This window comes from Leopardus geoffroyi, chromosome A1 (assembly GCF_018350155.1).
Source record: "Leopardus geoffroyi isolate Oge1 chromosome A1, O.geoffroyi_Oge1_pat1.0, whole genome shotgun sequence".
Lineage (NCBI taxonomy): Eukaryota > Metazoa > Chordata > Mammalia > Carnivora > Felidae > Leopardus > Leopardus geoffroyi.
This window is the reverse complement of record NC_059326.1, coordinates 113989665-114014666: the sequence shown is the minus strand read 5'-3', so window position 1 is coordinate 114014666 and position 25002 is coordinate 113989665. Positions and strand designations below refer to the sequence as shown.

The 25002-nt window shown below is 40.0% G+C and overlaps 2 protein-coding genes across 6 annotated transcripts in view; both read left to right on the top strand.

Annotated features, from left to right (window-relative positions):
• Positions 1-25002, top strand: part of KLHL3 (kelch like family member 3) — a 286180-nt gene that overhangs the window by 136754 nt on the left and 124424 nt on the right. The gene's annotated exons all lie outside the window — the stretch shown is intronic.
• Positions 509-4105, top strand: HNRNPA0 (heterogeneous nuclear ribonucleoprotein A0). The gene has a single exon (XM_045490110.1). The coding sequence runs from the start codon at positions 2658-2660 to the stop codon at positions 3576-3578; it is 921 nt and encodes a 306-aa protein (XP_045346066.1). The 5' UTR covers positions 509-2657; the 3' UTR covers positions 3579-4105.

The following is a 25002-nucleotide window of genomic DNA, read 5'->3' as shown; positions in this document are numbered from 1 at the left end:
AGTCTTGGGCAGCCCAGAAAACAGTGCCCTATAAATATCCCATATCACCTTAAACATTAACAACTCAGTTCATCATCTCCCCTACTCCCTCTAAAACACTTTCCTTTCTTAGTTTGTCAGGCTGCAATTTTAGTTGTTCCAGATTTCAAACACAGGAATGCTTTTGTTTTCCTCATTCTTTATCATCAGTCAGTTAGCAAATCCTGACATATCTGAATTGTTTTTGTGGTTTTTTTTTTTTTTTTGGTAACAAATATGTAATAGCTTCCTACTGTCCTCCTCTTAATCAGGAGCACACTGATCACCTAACAGGCTATATATCATTCTTTTTTCCTTTAATTTACTTATTTTGAGAGAGAGGGAATGAGCATGTTCGATTGGGGGAGGGGCAGAGAGAGAGAGAGAGAGAGAGAGAGGGAGAGAGAGAATGAATCCCAAGCACGCTCTGTGGGGCTCCAACTTCTGAACCATGAGATGCTGACCTGAAATCAAGAGTCTGAGGCTTTACCGACTACCATTTTTATTGTCTGCTTTTCCCCAATAGAATGTAAGCTCTTGTGAGGGCTCTGTTGACTGCCATCCATATTCCCAGCATCTGGTATATTTGTTAGATAAATTGAGCATTTACTATGTACCAGGCACTGTGAGTTTGCATATGGAATCTCATTTAATTTTTACCACACAGGGGAGTGTTTTATTGTTTTGATTTTCAGATAATAAAACTGGTTACATTTTTAAAAAAGGTTAAGTGACTTGCCCAATATCTAGTGCCAGACTCGTTTTGTTCTCAAGCCTTCAAGCTTATCTATATGCCTTTGCAATAATATTTAAGCTACTTAATCTAAATTTCAAGGCATTCCATAATATCAAGGACTCTAAACCTATCTTACCAAAGACGGTTTTCTATCAAAAACCTCTTGCTTCAAACGACGTATTGTACCTCGAACCTTATATAGTTTTCCTTTTCTCTTTATTTTGCTCATGTAAAGTCCCTGTAGAAATTTTATCTAGCCTTTGAATCAGAGATGGAGCGCAAGTTCCGCTTTTCACACCATTCAATCCTGAATACTCCAGGATGCAGTGAGGAATTCCTTTTCTTCAGGAAGTACCACATGGTTTTGGGGGCTCTTGGTCATGTAATGTCTCATACTATGTCCCATTCCTTGTATCTTGCTTGACACAAAGGTTCGATACATGGAAGCCTTGGTAATTTGCTTGCATTTTCACCTGAGGGTAGGTAAGGTAGTTCCCAGGGGTGCGCGATATTTATGTATGATATCCTCCGACACCCGGTTGTAAAATACCTTCAAAAAGCTAACGTTTTCGTTGGGAAGGAAGCATCGCATAGGTCACAGAAGCATACAACGATGTGTTCCTGAAGTAAAATGAAAATGTCAGCTGTGGGAGTACGCTAAGGGAGGCTGAGCAGGGCGTCGGGAAGGGCTTCAAGGCCGGCCCCAGGGTGGCGGGGGGTCTCGCGCGACGCCGCGGTCAGGAATCGCAAGCGCTTCTAGCACGTCGCTGTCCTTCACCTGGCCCCGGGCTCGCTTTTGCGACGGGCCACGTGCCAGTGTTTAACTGCACGTCGGTGCGTCAATGAACGGTTAATAACCGCCTTTCCCTCCCAGGCCTCTACCCTCCATCTTTGTGCGGACAGGGGGGCGGGGCGGCGAGGATGCCAGGTGTAGCGGCCCGGTCGAAACGCGGCGGGTAAATCCAAGCCCCCAGCCCCAACAGTCAAGTTTTCAAAAAGTCCGCGCGTGGCGCCCCAGGACGCATCCGTTGGGAACGACCCGCAGCGCGCTCACGCTCACCCCCACTCCCAAGCCCAGGGCGGGGGCAAGGCGTCTGGGTGGCGGACAGGTCCCCCACACAGGGGGCGCCGGGGCCAGCGCGCACTGGGGAGCGCGCCCGTCCAGCCGCGGCCGAAAACGGAAGTGGGCGCGAGCGGATCGCGATCATTGGCTGAACTGACATGTCTCTCAAGGGGCTGGCGCGAACGCCACTGCGGAGTTGGGCGAGGGGATACGGCTAGGGGAGGGGGGAAAACACTGGGAACAGCCGCGGGGCTGGGAGGAAATGAATTGCGGAGGTGCGCGGGGAGCCGGGAGAGTCCCCGGTCAGGGCACACGGGGGAGCCAGGAAGTGAGAGCGGGGCTGTAGAGGCGGTGGCGGGAGCAGCGCAGGCCGAGGGCTTGAATCGACCGCGGAGGGCGGGGAGTCCGTGACCGAGAGCGGCGCTGCGGCGCGGTAGGCGGGACTAGAGGGAGCCACGCAGGGATTGGCGGGCAGTGCTAGGCTGCCGTACGTCGGCGGTGACGCACGCCTCGGGGAGGGTGCGCGCGCGTTCAGCGGCCTCTTTGTGTGGTGCCCAGATAGGGGAGCGGAGGTGGCGGTGGCGGTAGCGGTAGCGGCAGCGGCAGCCCTGCTTGTCTTCCAGTCTCCTCGGTTCGCCGTCTAGCCGGCACCTCTCCCCTCCCTCCCCCTTCCTCTTTTCCTCCTTCCCTCCCCTTCCCTTTTTCCCTTCCCCGTCGGTGACCGGCGGTGGCGGCTCCAGCAACAGCTGGGCCCAAGCTGTGAGGAGGCCTTAGCCAACGATAACGGCGACGGCGAAACCTCGGAGCTCGCAGGGCGGGGGGAAGGCCCGGGCCGTGGAGATGGAGAATTCCCAGTTGTGTAAGCTGTTCATCGGCGGCCTCAATGTGCAGACGAGTGAGTCGGGCCTGCGCGGCCACTTTGAGGCCTTTGGGACTCTGACGGACTGCGTGGTGGTGGTGAACCCCCAGACCAAGCGCTCCCGTTGCTTCGGCTTCGTGACCTACTCCAATGTGGAGGAGGCCGATGCCGCCATGGCCGCCTCGCCCCATGCCGTGGACGGCAACACGGTGGAGCTGAAGCGGGCGGTGTCCCGGGAGGATTCGGCGCGGCCCGGTGCCCACGCCAAGGTTAAGAAGCTCTTTGTCGGGGGCCTTAAGGGAGACGTGGCCGAGGGCGACCTGATCGAGCATTTCTCGCAGTTTGGCACCGTGGAAAAGGCCGAGATTATTGCCGACAAACAGTCCGGCAAGAAGCGTGGCTTCGGCTTCGTGTATTTTCAGAATCACGACGCGGCAGACAAGGCCGCGGTTGTCAAGTTCCATCCGATCCAGGGCCATCGCGTGGAGGTGAAGAAGGCCGTCCCCAAGGAGGATATCCATTCCGGTGGGGGCGGAGGCGGCTCCCGGTCCTCCCGGGGAGGCCGAGGCGGCCGGGGTCGCGGCGGTGGTCGAGACCAGAACGGCTTGTCTAAGGGCGGCGGCGGCGGTTACAACAGCTACGGTGGTTACGGCGGCGGTGGCGGTGGCGGCGGCTACAACGCGTACGGAGGCGGAGGAGGCGGTTCGTCCTACGGTGGAAGCGACTACGGTAACGGCTTCGGCGGCTTCGGCAGCTACAGCCAGCACCAGTCCTCGTACGGGCCCATGAAGGGCGGCGGCGGCGGCGGTGGCGGTGGCAGCAGCTGGGGAGGTCGCAGTAACAGTGGACCTTACAGAGGCGGCTATGGCGGTGGGGGTGGTTATGGAGGCAGCTCCTTCTAAAAAAAAAATCTAAAAATGCCTGGGAGTGGCTATAGGGGTAGCTCTTTTCAACAACCCAACTAGGGTCAACTCCTGAGTTCCTTCCTCTCCCACCGCCTTCCCCATTTTGCCCTTGGGGGAGCCGCTTCTATGGCTGCTTATCCTTGGGGGTGTTGCCCTATTTGCCTGCCACCTCTCTTGTCTCTCCCTCTGAAGATGGACTCGGCCCCACATACACATTTTTGTGTTACAGTCATTGATGGACTCTATTTTTTTATTATTACTTGGACCTTGGTCGTTTTTATACTAGCAAAATGTCTTGTTTTAATTTGTGTTTTTTGGGGGGGAGGGAGTGAACTTGCTGATTCTGTAGCAAAACCGGGGCGGGGGTTGGGGTGGGGGGGTAGTTTACTTTGTTGTAAGGACTTGATACCTGGCTACAGCGTTTTCTATGAAATCTACTTGGATCCCATGCCTGAAATTTGGAAGCATATGTACAAAAATCATTTTTACGTTTTATTTTTAATAAATCATTGTGTTTGACCGTATATGTCTAACATTTTTTTTTTCTAGGATCCATTCCGTACCGTTTTAAGGGATATTAAAAATTTTTCGTGTTAACTCTTAATTCTTGATGTGTACTTAGAGAAACTTTTAAAAGGTCCTTTGGTGGGTTGTTTTTTTGTTTGTTTTTGTTTTTGTTTTCTCTGTTGCCCTTCTAGTGACATGTTGAATTTTAAACCTTACAGGCAAAACTTTTGAAGTGGTGGATGTAGCTTTTTAAAATCTTTAAAGTTTCTGTGCATCCATCTCTTGTACTAAGCGATTTCCTTATCATCTTGACATGGTTGGTCACTTCTTTCTATGAGAATTTACTTCAAAGTATGTACTGTGTAGCTCGAAAGAAATAGTTTGTGTTAAGCATGTGTTTTCATTCATATAAACTGTTTAAAAATTTTCAGATGGCCTAGTTTCATCCCTCTTACTGGTTTGTCTGTAATGAATGGTTACAAATAAGGGTTATATTTTACCCTTAAACTAAATGCATTTTTGTATTTTCAGAGCAGATTTAAACGTTTTTTCCTATAGCTGAACTGTTGTCCTCTTGGAAATCCTTCCCCCAACCTTTGTAGCACCATCTACTGGCAGAATGGCAGTGTATCTGCAAAACAATTTGTTAAAAAATCTTGTTTAGGATAATTGCATCAGTTTTACAAGTTTTGCCATCAAAAATCTGTTCAGACTTTGGTTACACATTTTCTTGTAACTAAGATGGGCTTTACGGGAATGTAGTTAACAATCCATATCACAATTGCCCTTTCTACATGAGATTTGAAAATGTAAACTGCTATCCATAGCTTGGGCAGTGGCCCCAAATTGCTATGACAACTAATGAACCAGCTATATGTACTGGTGTCTTAGGTGCAAGTTGTAAAGCAAAATATTTGTGTATTCTGCTTGGTTAACAAATGTATATTTGTAGCCCTTTCATGCAATAGAATTCAAGTTGTTGTTTATAAAAAACAAAACAAAACAAAACAAAACAATGATATAGGAGAAAATTGCTTTCCTGGATAGAAATATAGAATAGCAACGTTTATGGATATCACAAATAAAGAATTCAATTCTTTACATGATTGAGTGAGAGTATGTATAACCTGGTGGGTGGCTTCAGAGTACCTATAATATAGTACACTTGATTTGATGTTATGGTAAAATTTTTAACTTGAACATTGCAATTCCAAAGCCCAAATATATATAGTAAGCTTTCTGAGGGGATATTAGTGGGCTTTAAAGTAAAAAAGACTATTTTAGCATTGGCATTTTTTTAGTTCTTGTTTACTGTATATTTCTTAATCTCTAATTTTTGCCAATTTTTAAATCTTAATTGCTAGGGTTTTCCTTTTGACAGCTAGGAAGAAAGGTCAAGATTGCTAGGCTAGATTATGGCTGCTCAGTAGTTGCTGATGTTTGCTACAAATATTTAAGTATACCTCTGTGACAAATGGGATAGATGTTTTGCATATTGAATAAATATCGTCAGATCTTTTGCTCTTCAATGGTTCTATGGTTTCCTTAAATTCATTTTTACTCTTAGTGAAACACTACATATGGGCTTCTTCATTTGGTTGTTGAGTCTTGATTTTTGGGTGCGTCTAAGATACAGAAAATGATACGCTTAGTTTTCATTATAATTATTACTCCGCCTTTTATTCAGCTTTAGTGGAAAGATGTATTTCTACTGGGTCATTTGGAACACTCCAACTTTTGGAGGGTTTCCAAAGTCTAATAAGGTTATCATTTTGCCTTCCCTACATAGTGATTTCTAGAAAGTACAATGAATTATATAAAAGGATTACCTGTTAATTAGACACTTACCTCAAGGTGCTGTTTTGGTATATTAGTAATTCCTTGTCATGTCTTTACCTTTACAGATTCCTTGTCATGTATTTACAGATTCCTGTAATCTGGACTGGTTATTTAGTGAAGGCAAAAGCATAGTGGTATTTAGTTTTTATGGAATTCCTCTTGTCAACTTTTATGCAAGCGTTTTTGATGGGGTTTTTTTTTTTTTTTTTTTCTTTTTTGGGGGTAATGAGTTGTATTAAGTCCTTTCACCTATGAGAGCTATCTGAACATTAAAATTTAAGAAAGAATTCATGGGAAGAGGTGGTACAAAATCTAGTCTGTACTGAATACAGTTTTTTTGCGCCATGCTTGAGTCTAATTTGAAAGATTATAAAAAATGAACTTACTTTTTCTCTCCCTCTTGTGAAGAACTTTTGCATTTACAGTATTTTTAGTATAAATTCAGTTGTAATCATTAATTGAATGTTTTCAAAGGTATTTAAAGATTGTTAGTAACTTTAAATTTTAAGCTTGCAGGTGGTTAATGTTCATAGGGATAATTGTAGAATGATAAACTGATTGTTTCCTCCTATAATTTAGCGATTTTGAACATAGATTTCTTATTTAAATCTGCTTCACGATAAATTTTTGTTTTTAAGCAAGGCTAAAGGATTGAGTTTACTTGAAAATTTAGTGTTTATCATTATTTTCCTCAACCAGAAGTGACAGTGTCAGTTATTTGATAGGCTTCTTTACTTTTTAAGTGTTTGCTTTTCTCAAATCTGAGAATTTGCATTTTATGTTAAATTTTGTGTGCCTGTGTCTTTGCTGACTGAAAGTGGGCTTTTGGATGTTGGATTGATTTGATCAGAATTGCATCTAGTCGGTATATGGATTTTACCCAGAAAGATAACATTTGGGTTAGTCTCTCCCATTTTGATCAACTTACTGAGTGTAAGGTTTTGTTCACTGGGAAATATCCTGTTCTGTTTAAGAAGGCCTGATTTTGTTTGCATCTGAAATAGGGCAACGAAGATTGCCCCTAAACCAGAGTAGGGCAATGCTTTTTTCTTAATGTCTCATTGCAGATTACTTTGATGTGCCTTTGTTTTATGCTTTCTCTTAAAAGTGAAAATACATTAAGGTTTTTTTCAATAGAAAGTCCCTTAAAAGGTAAAACCTAAGAAACCTGCTTTCTACAATTTGTTACTTAAAAAATTGTTATGTTGCATAACACTTGGATTGTAATTCAAGTTACAGAAAATAGCAATATTAGTAGGAAATAGAAAATACGAGGTTTTATTGACTCTTGGGGCTGGTGTATTTTAAAAATAAATTTATTAGGGTTAAACAAATAACTGGTTATAAATCAAACTAAATGAAAAGTAAGTATTTTACTAATATGAGCCAGTCCTCAAGGATAATCACTCATAGATGTATATTCAGCTAGCTCTTTTTTTGTATGCCCCTCAGGTCGACTGTATAGGGTCAACTGTAAATGTTCCATAGTATGACTTTTTACAACTTAAAACATTCCTTCTTTTGATGGAATGAGGTTTCTTCTCTTGCTGTTAGCAAGAGCAGCAAAATCAGCTTAAGGGAGGTGGAACTTAAATTATTCTTCTCTTGCTGTTATGAACAATGCAGTGATTTTTATCCTTGCAGATAGGTTCTTGCTGATCAAGTGTGTACTTAATTGGTGAGATGGTTACCTCACAGTTAAACGTGCTAGACTGAGAATGTACCAGTTTTGTGGTGTCTTAAGTATTTGTCAATTCTTAGTATACATACAGAAAGGTACATCTTCCCTTGTGGCTTTTTTAAAGCCTTAGGGTAATTTAGTGAAAACATTTGACTGAAAATTTTCAAAGCTAGATTATATGTGACATAATAGCTAATGACCTATGAGGACCATTATATTGCTATCTTCCCTTTTTGTTTTCTCCATTGGTTTTTACTGCAGAAATGTTTACCAGTTTTTCCATATGATGGCTATATATATTACTTAGGTCATTTCATTACTGTCTGAAAAAATAAGAAAGGTACCACTGATTATGTTTGCTATGTGTCTTGTGTTAAGTATTTTATGTGCATGATTTATTTCAGTCCTTAGAATAATTCTTAGATGAGATCCTGTTATCTCTGTGTTATGTATTAGCTATGGGCTTACCTAATTTAAGTAATTTGCTTAAGATCATGTAGCTATTGGGAGCAAGAAATAGGCATCTTTTCCCTTATTTTTAAAAAGCATATTGTAAAGGGAGAAAAAAAAAATTGCTCGTCCCATTTTCTCCTAATGCCAAGATAACCTGTGTTAACAGTCTACTTCTAGATCTTTTCTTTGCATAGCTTGCATAGCAAGATGAATAGTTACATATGCATATATCTGAATTTTAACATCAAAGATGGTCTTCCATATTTCTACACGTATCTTATATGACTCTATGGTGTGCTATAGTAAAAAAACACACCATAATTTATTGATTGGCATGTTTCCAGTTTTTCTTCTCATAATTTAAAACTTTTTGCAAGCCTTGTGTTGCCATTTAAACATTTAAAAGCAGAAAAAACAAGTTTGGGAGGCTGGTTGAAGCTGTTGGTTATACTGGTATCCAGATAGTTCTCTAAGAAATCTGCTAGAGCCTTAAAAGGATTTTTTGGATATTTACAGTCCTAACATTTTCAATTTTACTTCTGTCAACTTTCCGCCCAACTTTGTGTTTCAGTTTTTTTGTGAGAAAGTTGATTAAAAAATCTGTAATTTATCTCCATTAAAAAAAAAAAAGCCTTAGTGCCCTTATATTCTGAAGGGACTGTACATTGAGGTCTGGGATTTTATAGCAATAAATAGGCAGTTTATTGTTCTTTACTAGTTCATTCTACCTAAAATGTGTAGCCTCATATTTTAGTTGTGTGTGAATAGAGATTTTTCACTGCAGAAATCGCTTTTATAAAAGTTGAATTTTAAGTGATTTGCTAAGTACTTCCTCAAGAAACTCTGAGAAAGAATAGGAAAGAGCAGGTGGGAAGTGGTATACTGGGAGAGATTTACTCTGGATCAGAGGTGGGCAATGCCTAAAATCTCAATTTCCAGTTGAAATGTGAATTCAGATCTTACTATTTAACCTTGGTAAGTACACTTATATTCTTTTACTATTTAACCTTGGTAAGTCAATTTATTTTCTTTGGACTTCTTTTTCCTGTGATGTGGAGACTAATTGCTTAGATCCTTTCCAATTTCATACTCTTAGTTTTTAGTCTTGTTTGGTAATTATTCAGTAACAGCTTTGAAGAGGAATCTTTGGATGAGTTCCTATAATTCATTAAACAATTTATTGGACATGACTTAGCTAAAAAGTAAGGATGAGCCCTTGCTCACAACATGATACCCACGGTTTAGTTTGGGTGGTGGGAATTTAAACAATTATGATAGAGTGTGAGCATTTTAGTCAGACATATAAGCAGTAGTGGGGACTTCTTTTTGTGGGTCATTTCACTGACCCACAATGTTAAACATGAGAGACATTTGCACTAGTTTTGTCATTTAGGTTGAGTTGGTCAAGGACATTCCACAGCTTAGACCAAAATGCAGATCATGATGTACTGGGCTGTTTACATTTTTTCTTGCCATTACTAGACCACAAAGACCTTAAAAGCACATCATCTATTTTTTGAAATTATTTTGCATCATTTTTTGATTGATGGTTTTTGTGAAGTATTGATAGCAAAATCAGCTTAAGGGAGGCAGAACTTAAAAGTATTCAATGTTAGAAAACCAAAACAGTTGAAATATTAAGTGGGAAATGATAATCAGTGCATATTAATGAATCCATAAGGAGTATAATTCATATTTTGAAGACCCCTTTTATTAAGCTAAAGTTAGCAGCATCCCTACCATTCTTGCATTTTCATCTTGTAAATATCTTTCCAATATTTTGACTTATTAGTTGATTTTAAAATATAATTTTGTTAGAAATAACTTCTACAGTAATTCAGTTTCTTTTTAATTCAGTTTCTTTTCTATAAGAAAAGTTTCTTATAGAAAAGAAACTGAATTTGCCATAATTGAAAGGTTATATGTTCTCTAAATTTGATTTTTAATTATTATTATTTTTTTTTCAACGTTTATTTATTTTTGGGACAGAGAGAGACAGAGCATGAACGGGGGAGGGGCAGAGAGAGAGGGAGACACAGAATCGGAAACAGGCTCCAGGCTCCGAGCCATCAGCCCAGAGCCTGACGCGGGGCTCGAACCCACGGACCGCGAGATCGTGACCTGGCTGAAGTCGGACGCTTAACCGACTGCGCCACCCAGGCGCCCCTAAATTTGATTTTTAAAATGGAGTTAATATTTGTATAATTTGGGGGCATATAAGTGGGCATGAATTATTAGCCTCAAATTGAATTTGACTTTAGCACATTGTGAATGTTCTTGATGCTTAAATTTAGTCTTTTACTAAATATAACGTGTGGAATTTGTTGGGAAATAGAATTTATTGCTCATTTCAAAGAGAGACATACAACTAACTGGTTTCAGAAAATTAGCCTTTGACTTTGGAACTTGCTTTTGGGTGAACTTCACATCTTCCCTAAATGAGAATTTAAATGCTACTAGATAAAACGTTTATGATAAAAAGGAGATATTTGAAAACTGCTCTTAAAATAGAAATCCCAAAGTAGGAAGGTTAGAAAGGGCGCTTGAGTCTCATGTACTTACTTTTATAGCTCCTTTTTTACTTGCACTTGGAGCTGGATGAGTTGAATATTCAAAGAACAAAAAGATTCAAGAAGATACCTTGCTGGGCATTCTTATCTGTGCTTCCTTTTCTACCTAGGCAGATTTTCTTAGGCTCCTTTGATTCTTTTATCAGTTCGGTTTGCTTAAAACAAACACCAACCCCCCCCCCCCCCACCTCCGAAAACCACCCGAAAGAGTTTTGTGACATCCATCTGCTCTAAAATTCTCTGATGTGAACTTTTACCATTTAAACGACATGTGTATTTTCCAGTGTTTACCATCAGTTTTATCAGGTATTGATTACCTTTGTGCAAAAGACATCTAGGCTCTGGAGATACACAGCAGTGAGACACACATGATTTCTGTCTTCAAATAACTTGCATTCTGATTGGAATTCAATTTCTTTTGAAATGGTGGATCCTTTCCTTTTCAGCATCATGGCACCGTTTAGGTTGTTTACACCATACAAATTGGAGTTAGTTCCATTGTTATTTAGTATACATTCTTGGATTTTATTAAAGCTTCACTCTTTCCCTGATTACTTATTTGGATACCATATGAAAAATGCATTTTTTTTTCCTGATGCTTATGTTGCAAATATAATTGGCCTCAGAGTAAGCATCTGATTTAATATTTCATAGTCCTTAAGGACTTTTTTTTTTTTTTTTTTTTTGCATCAAATAGACAAGATGTCTGAAGATGTCACTTTCTAGTTTTGTGACCTTGAACAATTTGGCCTGAACCTCAGTTTCCTTGTCTTCAAAAAGGAGAGACTTTTACTGATACCTGTCTCACAGAGTTGTTGAACAGATTGAGTGAAAAAATCCATTTAAAGGACTTAAACTATCTTGTCTGGCACATAGTAATGTTAACATTATGACCTCTGATAACAGTTACGACTGCCTAGCAAAAGGTGTACCTTTATTTAACCCCCAACCACACGATATTTCCACAGTTAATGAGGTGAATGAGTAACTAACTGTCTCAAAAAGAGTAGTGACATAGGCATTTATAGTCTGTAGATCATTCTTAATACTGCGATTAAAAATACTGTTTTTAAGCCAGGCTTTGCCCTTCACTTGTTGGGTGAGCTTGAATATGGGAGCCCCCTAAACCTCTGCTCTTTTAACTCCAGTAGGAGAGAGATGAACCATGATAGCTACCTGTAAGTGTTTAAGTATTTGTTATAAGGAAGGTATAAATTATGTTAATGTTGAGGAGAAGTGACTTCCAGGTAGGAAGAAAGATCAAGAACAGCATTGTGGAGGATAGAGCCCTGGCCAATAAAAAATTGGCCAAATGGAGACGATTGGGAAGAAAGAGGTAATTGCAGGTAAAGGGACAAATAGGCAGTTACCTGGAGCCTGTGTGCTAAGCACTGTACTAATTACATTTACAAATGTTCTGACTGGATCCATTCGCTAATCCACTCCTTCACAGATTGGTGGCTGAAGCTCACCTCAGAAAGATTCAGTAACTTTTCCAAGGCCACTCACCTGGCAAAAAGGTTGAGTTGGGGTTGAATCCAAGTCTGATTTTGATGTTCATGCTGTTCCCACTAAACTTCAGATACACGTGGCTAATTTGTACTAAGGGTAAAGGAGATTTGTGGAAAATAAATTGGAAGAAGTTGAAACCACATTACTCAGGTCTTTGAGTTGTATACTAAGGAGTTTGGACCTTATCTGGCAGGCAGTGGAAGTCAACTAGAGGTTACTGAGCAATAATAGTGGTAGTGAGTGCAATTTAGACAGATTAACTCCCTAGCACTGAGTAAAATAGTTGGCATTTCAATGATATTTTGGGTGACAAGGTTGTTAAGACAACTGTTGTTAATCAGGTAAGAAAAGAGATCATGAACAAGGGGGGTAGTGCTGGAAATTAACTGAGGGGATTTGTAGGAAGCTGTGAAAGTAAAATTGTCATATGACTGGATATGTAGGGAACAAGGAAGGAAGGAGTAGTTTAATGAGAATTACTGTGTAACTCGGAGGATGGTGATGCCCCTGGGAATGGGAAGAAGAGATTTAGAAGGAAGGTTTGGAACATAGGTGAAGATGCTGGTAAGCACTTTAATGTATTGTGTCTTTTGCACATAGCTTTACAAAATGGTTACTATGCTAACCATTACTCTTTGCCTCTCCAGGCCCACTCTCCATCTTTCTCTTAAGGTGTTCTTGGGAACTTGATTCTTAAAGAACTGCATACACTTTTTTTTTTTTTTTTTAATATGAAACTTATTGCCAAATTGGTTTCCATACAACACCCAGTGCTCATCCCAACGGGTGCCCTCCTCAATGCCCATCACACACTTTCCCCTCCCTCCCACCCTCCATCAACCCTCAGTTTATTCTCAGTTTTTAAGGGTGTCTTATGGTTTGGCTCCCTCCCTCCCTAACTTTTTTTCCTTCCCCTCCCCTGTGGTCTTCTGTTAAGTTTCTCAGGATCCACTTAAGAGTGAAAACATATGGTATCTGTCTTTCTCTGTATGACTTAGTTCACTTAGCGTAACACTCTCCACTTCCATCCATGTTGCTACAAAAGGCCATATTTCATTCTTTCTCATTGCCAAGCAGTATTCCATTGTATATATAAACCACAGTTTCTTTATCCATTCATCAGTTGATGGACATTTAGGCTCTTTCCATACTTTGGCTGTTGTTGAAAGTGCTGCTATAAACATTGGGGTACAAGTGCCCCTATACTTGACACGTCATCTCCAAAGGCAAGGGAATTAAAAGCAAAAATGAACTATTGGGACCTCATGAAGTTGAAGAGCTGCACTGCAAAGGAAACAATCAACAAAACTAAAAGGCAACCGACGGAATGGGAAAAGATATTTGCAAATGACATATCAAAGGGCTAGTATCCAAAATCTATAAAGGACCAAACTCCACACCCGAAAAACAATCCAGTGAAGAAATGGGCAGAAAACATGAATAGACACTTCTCTAAAGAAGACCTCCAGATGGCCAACAGGCCATGAAAAGATACTCAGTGTCACTCCTCATCAGGGAACTACAAATCAAAACCACACTGAGATATTACCTCACACCAGTCGGAGTGGCTAAAATGAACCAATCAGGAGACTATAGATGCTGGAGAGGATGTGGAGAAACGGTAACCCTCTTGCACTGTTGATGCATACTCTCTTCTTTGGCTTCTTGGGTTTAGGCACTGGGAGAAACCAGCAGGAGATCTTAAGAGTGAGAGAGAGGTGAGGTCCACATATATGTTCCTCCTGCTCCCCAAATACACATTTGTACTCAGCAGACAGATTTTCATTGGCCACAGCTCTATTCCAATAGCTCTCTCTCTCAGCTCTAGGTTCTGGCTCCTGGTAACTCCTCCCTCCTATAGTCACTTCAGACTTGCTGTTGCTAACCCCAAGATGGTTCCCAGACATTGTTGATATTCCTGTGTCCACAGCCTTGTAAATAATTCCTTTTATTAACACCTGTGTTTTCTTTTATTTTGTTAGTGAAAAATTTTAAATCCCTTCCACATTTTCTAATGACTTGATCTTCCAGGCACCATCAAACTTGGAGAAGACCTAGCTATTTGCACTAAGTTACTTTCCTTTCCTGTCATGAGTTTTCTCACATTGTTTGAAATTTAGTGTCCTTATTTCCTACTGTGTTAGGTTAAAGTTATGACTCTTCTGCCTATGATTTAGCTGAAAATACAGCAGTGAACAAGAGACAAAAATCCCTGCCCTCAGTAGGGTTTATATTTTAGTGGAGAGAGACAATGAAATACAATAAATTGTATGGTATGTTAGAAGATGATGAGTGAATGGTATAGAAAAATTAACTTAAGGAATAGGGAGTGCTGTAAGGCAGGATGTTTGTGAAAATAGTGCATTTTAAAATAGGGTGGTATAGGTAGGTCTCTCAGAGAAAGTGACAATTGAGGAAACACTTTAAGGAAATGGGGAAGTGAGTAGTGCAGATATATAGGGGAAGAGCATTACAGGTAGAGGATTAGGAAAGCAGAAGCTCTGGGGTAGTATTGTGCCTGACCTTTTTGAGGACGAGCAAGTTGGTGATGGTGGGGGAAGAGGAGCAAAGGAGTGACTGATCAGGTCAGAGAGTGGCCAGACCATGCTGGGACTTGGAAGCTGTTGTAAGGATTTTGGCTTTTGCCACATGAATGGTGCACCATTTCAGAGTTTGAACAGAGGAGTGTAATTATCTGCCTTGAATTTTAATAGTCTCTCTGGCTTTCCATCTGTTAGAACAGAATTCCTATTCCTTTGGTATAGTTGCTTTCAATGAGGGTTAATGAGCAAAGCAACGAGAGCAACTTGGCCTAAGGTGAAAAAACCCACAATCTCTTTAATTCTATGTGTGTGTGTGTAATATATATGTATGTGTGTGTATATACATATGTATGTGTGTATATATGAGAGAGATTGATTATATTTGGCTGAAATGAATCTTTAATTGGTGCTGTGCTCTCTTTAGAGGGCCTCCTTGCAAGATTGACCCTTGTCAGGGCACTTCGATTGAGGGAATGTTCCTAACTGAGAAGGGTGGTCCACTGTGTCTAGACTGTCTAGGTTCACTTGCAATCTGATCTATGCTAAACACCTTCTTTCCTTCTGGGAGTCTGGAATTTTGATAAGTGCTAGATAGTGGGTGCCTATAAAACCTTGAGTACTGAGTCCTTGGCAGCAACATTACACAGAAGCGTATTCTCTGTGACCCCTCATGGTAGGGAGAGAGCAAAAAGAGGTTTTGTACATGGATTCCTCTAGACTACCTGTGTCTTTTTTCCTTATGATTGGACTGTGTATCCTTAACTATGTGACTATTAAACTTTAGCTATGAGTACACTTAGTGCTGAGTTCTGTGATTTCTTGTAGCTAGTCTCTCAGTGTTGTGTTGGTCTTGGGAACACCAGACACAGGTGATATGTGTGTGTGTGTGTGTGTGTGTGTGTGTGTGTGTGTGTGTGTGTGTGTGTTATCAATTTAAGTGGAAAACATCAGGTTGTGCGTAGAAGGTGGAGTTTTCAAAAAACCTGTCGCGTAGGTCAGCCAGCCCTATGTTGAATGGAGAGCTCTTCTGAGAAGTTTTTACTTTGTTAATTTCTTTAAAAGCTCTAGGTCTTTTCATTTATTGCATCTTCGAGCAGTTTTGAGCGGCTTCTGGCAGTTTTGAGCATGGGAAGACTCACTGCCATCATGTACATCCTTTGTAAGCAAGTTTATAAAAAGGACCGCCTTATATCAGTCTTTAAAATGATCTAAGTGAAGGAAATTGTTGACATAGGCACCATAAATGATTCCTTAGGGAGAAAAGAAATATAACTATTAGAAGCAGCAGCATCCCCTAACAGATGTAGTTATGTCAGTATGTTAGAGGGATCACATTTTGTTTGCTTGTAAAGTCTCTGCAATGAAATGTATAGCAAGCTGGTCTGATTTTATGACTTTGTATTACTCCCTTGGGAAGGAAGTTATCCTGTCCTGATCTTTTAATGAGAAGAATTTGATAAAGAGAAGATGAGACTTGGGTCACAGAAGGGAGATTATGGCAAAAATGCCCATTTGACAGATCTCTGTCTTCTCAATTTCTGCTTTCTGACTTCAGAGTCACAGCCTGTTGCCCTCAAATCTCTGGATCCATATAGCTGTGAGCTCGAAAGCTTTTATTTTCAATTGGTAGAAATATTTGTTTGTTACCTTCCAAATGATTTTAATCACAGTTTTGTACTTTTACAACTGAAATTGCAGACAGTAACTTCTCCATAGGCTGGGAAAGTTGATGAATAAGGAGGGCAAATATGGATGTACTTAGTGAGAACTATGAAATTAATCATATCCTTTGGCTCTAGGACTCCAATACTAGGAGTTTAACCTAAGAAAACAATTCAGTGAAAGGAGAAACAGCCTTTGCGCAGTTATTATAACATTGTCTATAAAAAGAGATTAAAACTATAAATGTTAAACATTGGGGAAATGTTTACTAAATTGTGCTCTGTGTTGTTGTTGTTTGCCGTTAGTTATATGTTTTCATGTGTATAATTTCTCCAACCAGCTTGTAAGCTTTTTGGCATTCTATTCATGTAGGATTTATGTTGTAGCTCCCTGGTACAGCCCATTGCATAGACAGACTGAAATAGTCCGTGAGACTGCATTATAAGAATGTGGTTGTGGAGAGTGACCAGGGAAATGTTTACTAGATTGTGCTCTGTGAAAGGGTGAAGTGTTAGAAACCTGTTGTCCATCAGTAGGTGAATGGATGAACAAAATGTGGTGTATACATACAATGGAATATTATTCAGTCATAAAAAATGAAATCCTGACACATGCTACAACATGGGTGAACCTTGAAAGCATTATGCTAAATGAAATAAGCCAGATACAAAAGGACAACTGTATGATTGCACTTATATGAGGTGTTTAGAATAGGCTAGTTCATAGAAACAGAAAGTAAGAATAGAGATTACCAGGGCCTTTGGGGAGGAGAGAGAATAGAGAGTTAACTGTCTAGTGGAGTTTCTGTGGGAATGATGAAAAAGTTCTGGAGATGAATAGAGGTGATGGTTGCACAACATTGTGAATGTACTTAATGCCACTGAATTGTACACTTAAAAACAGTTAAAATGGTAAGTTATATGTATATTCCACCACAATAAAAAATTACAAAAATATGTAGTAACATGTATTATTTAATGTAGTATATAATATGTAAGTATATTAAAGTAGCAGGATTAAATGAACCTTTTAAATTGTTGTTGTTTAATTTTAAGTGAAGCCACGAGAAATTGTAATTACCTAGTTGCAACTATTTACAATTACGAATATCCTTTTTAAACCTCCACAAAATTACTTACCCAGTGTGCACCTTTATTTCTCTTCCTTTGGCCCTGCTCCCTCCTCCCCCAAATTGAAAGTTGTGTCCTCCTACACTGAGTTCCCAGTCCCTTTTCTGCACTTCTCTTGAATCTCTTGTTGTTGTTGTATGTTGTTGTTGTTGTTTTACCATTATTTATATGTTTCCATTTGTAATTTCCCCAACCTGCTTGTAAGCTCTTTGGCATTTTATTCATGTAGGATTTATGTTGTAGCTCCCTGGTACAGCCCATTGCATAGACAGACTGAAATAGTCCATGAGACTGCGTTGTAAGAATGCAGCTGTGGTGAGTGACCAGAATGTTTGAACATTTTTACTCATGGGTTTTACATTATGTTCAAGCATTGTGTCTCTCTCAATTCTCTGTACCTGCTAGATGTGCAGACCTGACCTCATTCGCGTATACATCACATATTCTTGATTTTGGTGCTATGCCTTATCTGTGTTTTACATTTTCATGTAAAACAAAACATAACAAAACAAAAACAGTTTTCTTTGTACCCAGAAAGGAAAGAACCAAGGAGGTGAGACAGGAGATAGAGTTCTGCAGATAGAGAACCAGTGCAGTCAATTTAAAATTAAAACTACCTATGAAAAAGTTGTAACTAGGAATTAATATTCATTTTTGAACAGAATATTCTGTGAAGGAAGCAGATTGCCTCCCTCTATTTAGGTCATTGGTGTAAGTGATTAGGTCTAGCTTTTATTATGAAGAGATGTACATATTTGCCAGCAGAGGGCACCAGCTGCTGATTCCAGAGAGGAAGGAATTTTTGCAAAGGTCCTGAATTTGAGTGTTCACAAAGTACTAACAATGGTGTGAAGCCCCCTGCTTGCTGGTATAGTTGGTCTGGTTTTTCTTTGACTCAAATGGGGTCCAGTGGTGTGCTCCCAGCTGTCCCCAAGAGCAGTCTTTGGCTAGGTCTGATTGGTAAGCCAAGGGACCAGAGGAGTCTATAGTAAAGGATTTTATAATAGTAAGTGTTTGGAAGCATTAGATACCAGCCTGTGTTAATATCTTTAAGGAGTTCATTTGCTGTTGTTCTCCCATTGATAGGTGAGGTGGAAGAGGTGTTAAGCCAGGCTTATGAGGACCTGGTTCCATGTCCCACTTGGTCCCCTAGTCAACTGGGTGATCTTGAGCCAGTTGATTTCTTTCTCTCAGCCTCAGTTGGCTTATCTCTGAAATGGAAGTAGTAAGAAGGAGAAAATGCCTGCCATGCACAGTAGTTAATACTGGTCTTTGGAGTCAGGCACACTTGGGTTCAAACCTTTGAGGCTGTGGTCAAGCCATTTAACTCTCAGAACCTTAGTTTCCTCACATGTATGATGTATGTTCTGGTGGAACTCATGTTTATTTGATTACTTTTGAAAATAACTTCTTTTTGCCTATATACCCCCTTCACCATTTCTCTCTCCCCTCACCCCTGCCTCTGATGATGACTAGTCTCTTCTCTATGAGCTTGCTTGTTTTGTTTTGTTTTTTTAGATTCTGAGAGAGATCATGTGGTAACTTTCTTTCTCTTTCCAACTTATTTCACTTGTAATGCCAATGGGGTCCATCCATGTTGTCACAAATGGTAAGATTTCTTTTTTGTGGTTGAATAATACTCCACTGTACGTGTGTGTGTATGCACATACATACATTCAACCTTACGGTTGTTTCCATGCCTTGTCTATTGTGAAAAATGTTATAGTGAACGTGGGTGTGCAGATATATAGATATCTTTTTGAGTTAGTGTTTTCATTTTCTTCAGAAGTGGAATTTGCTGGATCAAATGTAGTTTCATTGTCGATTTTTTGAGGAACATCCATACTGTTTTCCATTGTGGCTATACAATTTACATTCCCACCAACAGTGCACTCTGGCTCCCTTTTTTCCACACTTGTTATTTTTTGTCTTTTTGATACTAGCCATTCTAACAGGTATGAGGTTTTGATTTGCATTTCCCTGATGATGAGTGATGTTGAGCATCTTTTCATGTACCTGTTGGCCATTTGTATGCCTTCCTTAGAAAGATGTCTATTCAGATCCTCTGCCCATTTTTAAATTGGATTGTTTTTATGCAGTTGAGTTATATGAGTTCTTCATATATTTTGGATATTAGCCCCTTATCAGAGATATGAGTTGAAAATATTTTCTCCCATTCAGTAGGTTGCCTTTTTATTTTGTTGACTGTTTGCTGTGAACAAGAGTTTTAGTATGATGTGATCTCATTTATTTTTGCTTTTGGTGTCAGATTAACAAAAAGTCATTGCCAAGACTTTTGTCAAAGAGCTTACTGCTGATGTTTTCTTCTAGCAATTTTATGGTTTCAGGTCTTACATTCAAGTTTTTAATCAGTTTTGCTTTGTTTTTTGTGTATGGTGTCAGGTACTGGTTTAGTTTTACTCTTTCGTGTGTGGCTTTCCAATTTTCCCAACCTCATTTACTAAAGGGACTGTCCTTTCCCCACTGTGTATTTTTTCTTTTTAACATTTATTTTTTTGAGAGACAGAGATAGAGCGTGAGCAGGGGAGGGGCAGAGAAAGAGGGAGTCAACAGATTCTGAAGCAGGCTTTAAGCTTTGAGCTGTCAGCACAGAGCCCAACGCAGGGCTTGAACTCACAAACCACAAGATCATGACCTGAGCTGAAGTCGGATGCTTAACCAAGTGAGCCACCCAGGTGCCCTTCCCCACTTTGTATTCTTGACTCTTTGTCAGAAATTAATTGATCATTTATATATGGGTTTATTTCTAGGTTCTCTGTTCTGTTGGTCTATGTGTCTGTTTTTGTGGTAATACCATATTATTTTGATTACTATAGCTTTGTAAGGTAGCTTGAAATCAAGGAGCATGATGCGTCCAGTTTTGTTCTTCTTTCTCAAGATTACTTGGCCTGTTTGGGGGTATTTTGTACTTCCATGCAAGATTTAGGAGTATTTGTTCTATATCTTTGAAAAATGCCATTGGAATTTTCATAGGGGTTACACTGAATCTGTAGATTGCTTCAGGTAGTATGATTGACATTTTAATGATATTCTAACTGAGCATGGGATATCTTTCCTTTTGATTGTATCTTTTTAAATTGCTTTTGTTCATGTCTTACAGTTTTCAGTATACAGACCTTTCACCTCCTTGGTTTAATTTCTCCCTAAGTATTATTTCTTTTTGGATGCAGTTGTAAATGGGATAGTGTTTTTATTTCTCTTTCTGATAGTTCATTATTAGTATATAGAATGCAGTAGATTTTTGTGTATTGATTTTCTATTTTGCAACTTTACTAAATTTGTTTATTAGTTATAACAGAGGAAGGAACTCTTCCAAACTCACTTTATGAGGGCACAATTATCCTAATACTAAAACCAGACAAGGGTGCCACAAGAATATTACAGGCCAATATCCCTGATTAACATAGATACAAAAATTCTTAACAAAATATTAGCAAACTGAAGTAGTCAACAGTAGATTAAAAGGATCATACATTGTGATCAAGTGGGATTTATTCCAGGGTTGCAAGAATTGTTCAGCATCTGCAAATCAGTCACTGTGATATACCACATCAACAAAATGAAGGATAAAAATTATATGATTATCTCAGTAGAAGCAAAAAAACATTTGCCAGAATTCATCATCCATTTATAATAAAAACTCTCCACAAATTATATATAGAAGAAATGTACCTCAACATGATAAAGGCCATATATGACAAAACCACAGTCAACATCATACTCAATGGTGAACAGCTGAAATCTTTTCCTCTAAGGTCAGGAACAAGACAAGGATGTCCACTTTCACCAGTTATATTCAACATAGTACTGGAACTCCTAGCCAGAGCAATTAGGCAAGGAAAAGAAATAAAAAGGATCTAAATTGGAAAGGAAAAGGTAAAACTTGTCACAATTTGCATGGTATGACATGGTATTATATGTAGAAAATTCTACAAAGATCTCCATCAAGAACCTGTTTGAATTAATAAACACATTCAGTAAAGTTGTAGGGTATGAAGTCAGTCTACAAAAATCTGTTGTGTTTGTGTACATCTCACATTTAATACAGGGATAATAGTCTATTCTCACAGGTTTGTTATGATGATTATATGAGAAAGGTACCTGTAAAACCTTGAGTACAGGGTCTCGTCCAGAGTAAATGACCAGGGATGGGAGCACCTGTTAATTTCCAGGGAATGTTACCTTAAGTTAAAGGAGATGAGGGACATGAAGCACATTGTAAGCTTTAAAGTGTGACACAAATGCCATGTGTTACGAAATTCTTGAAACCACCCAGCACATGGGTGGGTTCTTTCACCCTCAGGGGAAGAATCGTGAGGGAGGCCAGGTATTACTTGGGATAAGGTGGGCTTCAAGTTCCTTTTCAGTTTCTACCTGATTTCGTGGGCTTCAAGTTCCTTTTCAGTTTCTACCTGATTTCCGGAGGCAGTCAGAGCACCTCTAGGGGAAATCTACCCCTCAGGTGGTCCTGAATCTAAGGGGAAATTCTGGTGATACAGATGTGGGTGGGCCTTAATTTAGCTCTGATTTTGCTTAGTCCTTGGTGGCCAGTTGGTAGCAGGGATCATGGGAGATGTGGAAGTGGCTCCAGGGGAGGCCTGGATCTGTGCTTCTGGCACAAGGTAGTTTGGCAGACTTTCTTCTTGACCTCAGAACCAAAGACTGTAGTTTGATAACGTTGGCGTAGGCAATGAAAATATCTAATGGTTACTGGGTGCTTATTGCAGGCAGGGTTGTATGCTAAGTGCTTTATAGACTTTTATATTGAAATCTCACAGTCCTAGGAAGTAGGTACTATCTCCTTTTTGCAGATGAGAAAATTGAGACATAAAGTAATTTGCCAAGGGTCATGTTTCTGCTAAGTACGCTTGGATCCTGGTCTTTCTCATTCTGATGGTTTGAGCTCTTTTCTTTTGTTCTTAGTGGTCTTTACATTTAGCTATGCATTAGAATCTCCTATGAAGTTCATTGAAATTTCTGCTTCTTGGACCCCAATTCTGTAGGTATGAGGTCGAGCCTGGCACTGTAGTGTTTTTGTTTTTTTTCCCAGATTTATTTAGGTATAACTTACATAAAATAAAATGCACCCATTTTAAGTGTTTAGTTTGATGTAATGTAGTAGTTGTATACAATCGTCTCAGTATTACCACAGTCAAAATACAGAACATTTCCATAACCCTAAAAAGTTTCATTGTGCCTTTTGACCACCTGATTTGTACTGTTTTAGCCAGCTAGGCCAATGGTTCTGACACACAGGTGGCGGACCACTGTACTGTGTTATGGTGTCTGCAAATGTGAGGAACTGAATGCCTAGAGAAGGAAGATAAAAGTGAAAAAAAGAAAAAAGATATTTGGAAAGAATGCTTGATTTTACTGTTTCCAGATAAGCTATGCTGTACTGGCTCCCTGTGGAGGATGGAGTGTGGAGAAAAGAACTTTCTACACCAAAAGCAGTTAAATAAAAACAGTCTCTTTTCCTAACATGGTTTCTTCCTGAGCCACATAAAGCTGAAGAATTCTGTACAAATTTGGTGTGGATGGCTGGGCAGATTGCTTTGGGATGGAGAGTTGGGGCCACTAGCTACAATTGGTGAGCTGTGGAGAAGCCTTGGGTGTGGGAAGGCGGGCCTAAGATACTGTTGCTGTGCAGTTCAAGGATGGGACCTCTTCCCCACCAGGCAGACACCAATTTGGTTCCATTTGATTTTCCTCTGCTGCAAGAATCCAATAGCATCTCTTCTTAATCTGAAGGTCCGTCAGGAAAATTAGCCTAAAGCAAATAGTTTCAGACTGTGGCCCAAAGAACATTTGGATAATAAAGTAGAAAATGTAAAATGTAGCTCTGAAATTAGAGAAGGTTAGGGTGGGAACTTTGTGCCAGGAGTCTGGAGACTTTGATTCTTGACTCAGCTCTGTTCCTGATTTTGTTAGATGACCTTCTCTGAATGTTCTCTGTATCTCTGTGGATACAGTGAATGGTTAATAAAGTGTGCAGGTAGCAATAATATGGTTTCAGCACAATACATTGTAGTGACATTGGTTAGCACAGCAAAAGTAGGTTGTGAAGGAAGTGCTGTAAAATTTTTATATTGACTGTGGAATGAAATCTGTATATACTCAGCTGTAACTATTTCCTTTTCTGACCTTTTTCTTTTCTCTCTGGTTTATTAGATGTGACGTTTCCCCCCTTTCCTGTATGGGAAAATGGTCAATAAGGGTATAAAGGTGTAAAAGAAAGACTTATCTTATTCTTATGCTCCTTTTATGAATCACCCAGTTGTCTTCCTGGTGGATGTCTGCACTCTGGCACGGATTCTGGGATTCAGTTTCCTTGTTTGTGGTGTTCAGCTTCTCCTGGTCCCTGTGATTCACCTCGAGAGGAAATATCTGGAGCCGAGCCACAAGGCTGATTAGAGGAGGAAGGGACAGAGGGAGAAAGATATGAGGGGTGTTATTGTGAAAGGAAAAAGTGGTGATCTAGGGCTGTAGGATGTAAATAAAATAACCCAGACTGCATCTCGTTTGAGAAAGAGTGAGTTGGGGTAGTGGCCTCATCTAAGAGGACACTGAGGTGTCAGTGGGAGATAATCTTTGAGAATAACACCTTACCAGTTTCCATTCAGGGTCTGTAAAAGTTACTTCTAGTTTCTGTTACCTCAATGTGCCTCCCCTTCCCCCGTTCCACTGTTTCAAGGCTTTGTAGCAATGAAGAAATTCAACAGGTCGAAATTTTAACAGTCATAGAATAAACAGTCATCTCTCCTGCTTTCACATACATTATGTTATCCTCCCTGAAGACCTCTACAAAATATTAAGAGTCTAGTAAAAATTTCTTCTTAAACAGTCTTACAGATGAACAAACAAAATGGAACATTTAAGGCATTTTTTGAATCGTGTGATTTTAGAGCTGAAAGGGACCCTGGACTGATCCTGTGTTATAGAGGAGGAGGATCTGAGGTTCAAAGTGGGAAGAAGACTTGGCTGAAAGTCGCTCAGCTATCTAGTGGTAGCATAGATCCTGAAAAGCCTAGGTTTGACCTGGATGGTTTGACAATAGAGATGCTCACGTATGATTTTTCTGAGGCATTAAGGAAGCTTCTGAACCCATTTCTGTGGGTAACCAATCAGTAGTGGCAATTTGCCTCAATTTCCATTAAGCCTCTTGGCTGTCGCTAGGAGACACAGACTGCCCTTCTGCCTTCCCAAGATGATGTTTTAGAGTTAAGAAAGTCTAAATTGAAGCTCAGCAGCTGGAGATTACAGGGTACAAGCGATCTTTGGCTGGAGATGGGGGTTCAGTGGGAGACTGACTAGTTGGAGCCACAGTTTCATTTAAATTTCAGTGCTTTGGGCAGATACTTCAGTGTTGTGCAATGAAATTTGTGGTCATTCAGTACCGTGTAGGGAAATCAACATGTGCAGTGTTCATTTTGATGGCTTCACTGCAGTCATCTTTGGCCCCTGGAGGCAAAATAGGGTTGGTTTCCATTTCACCTATGTCTA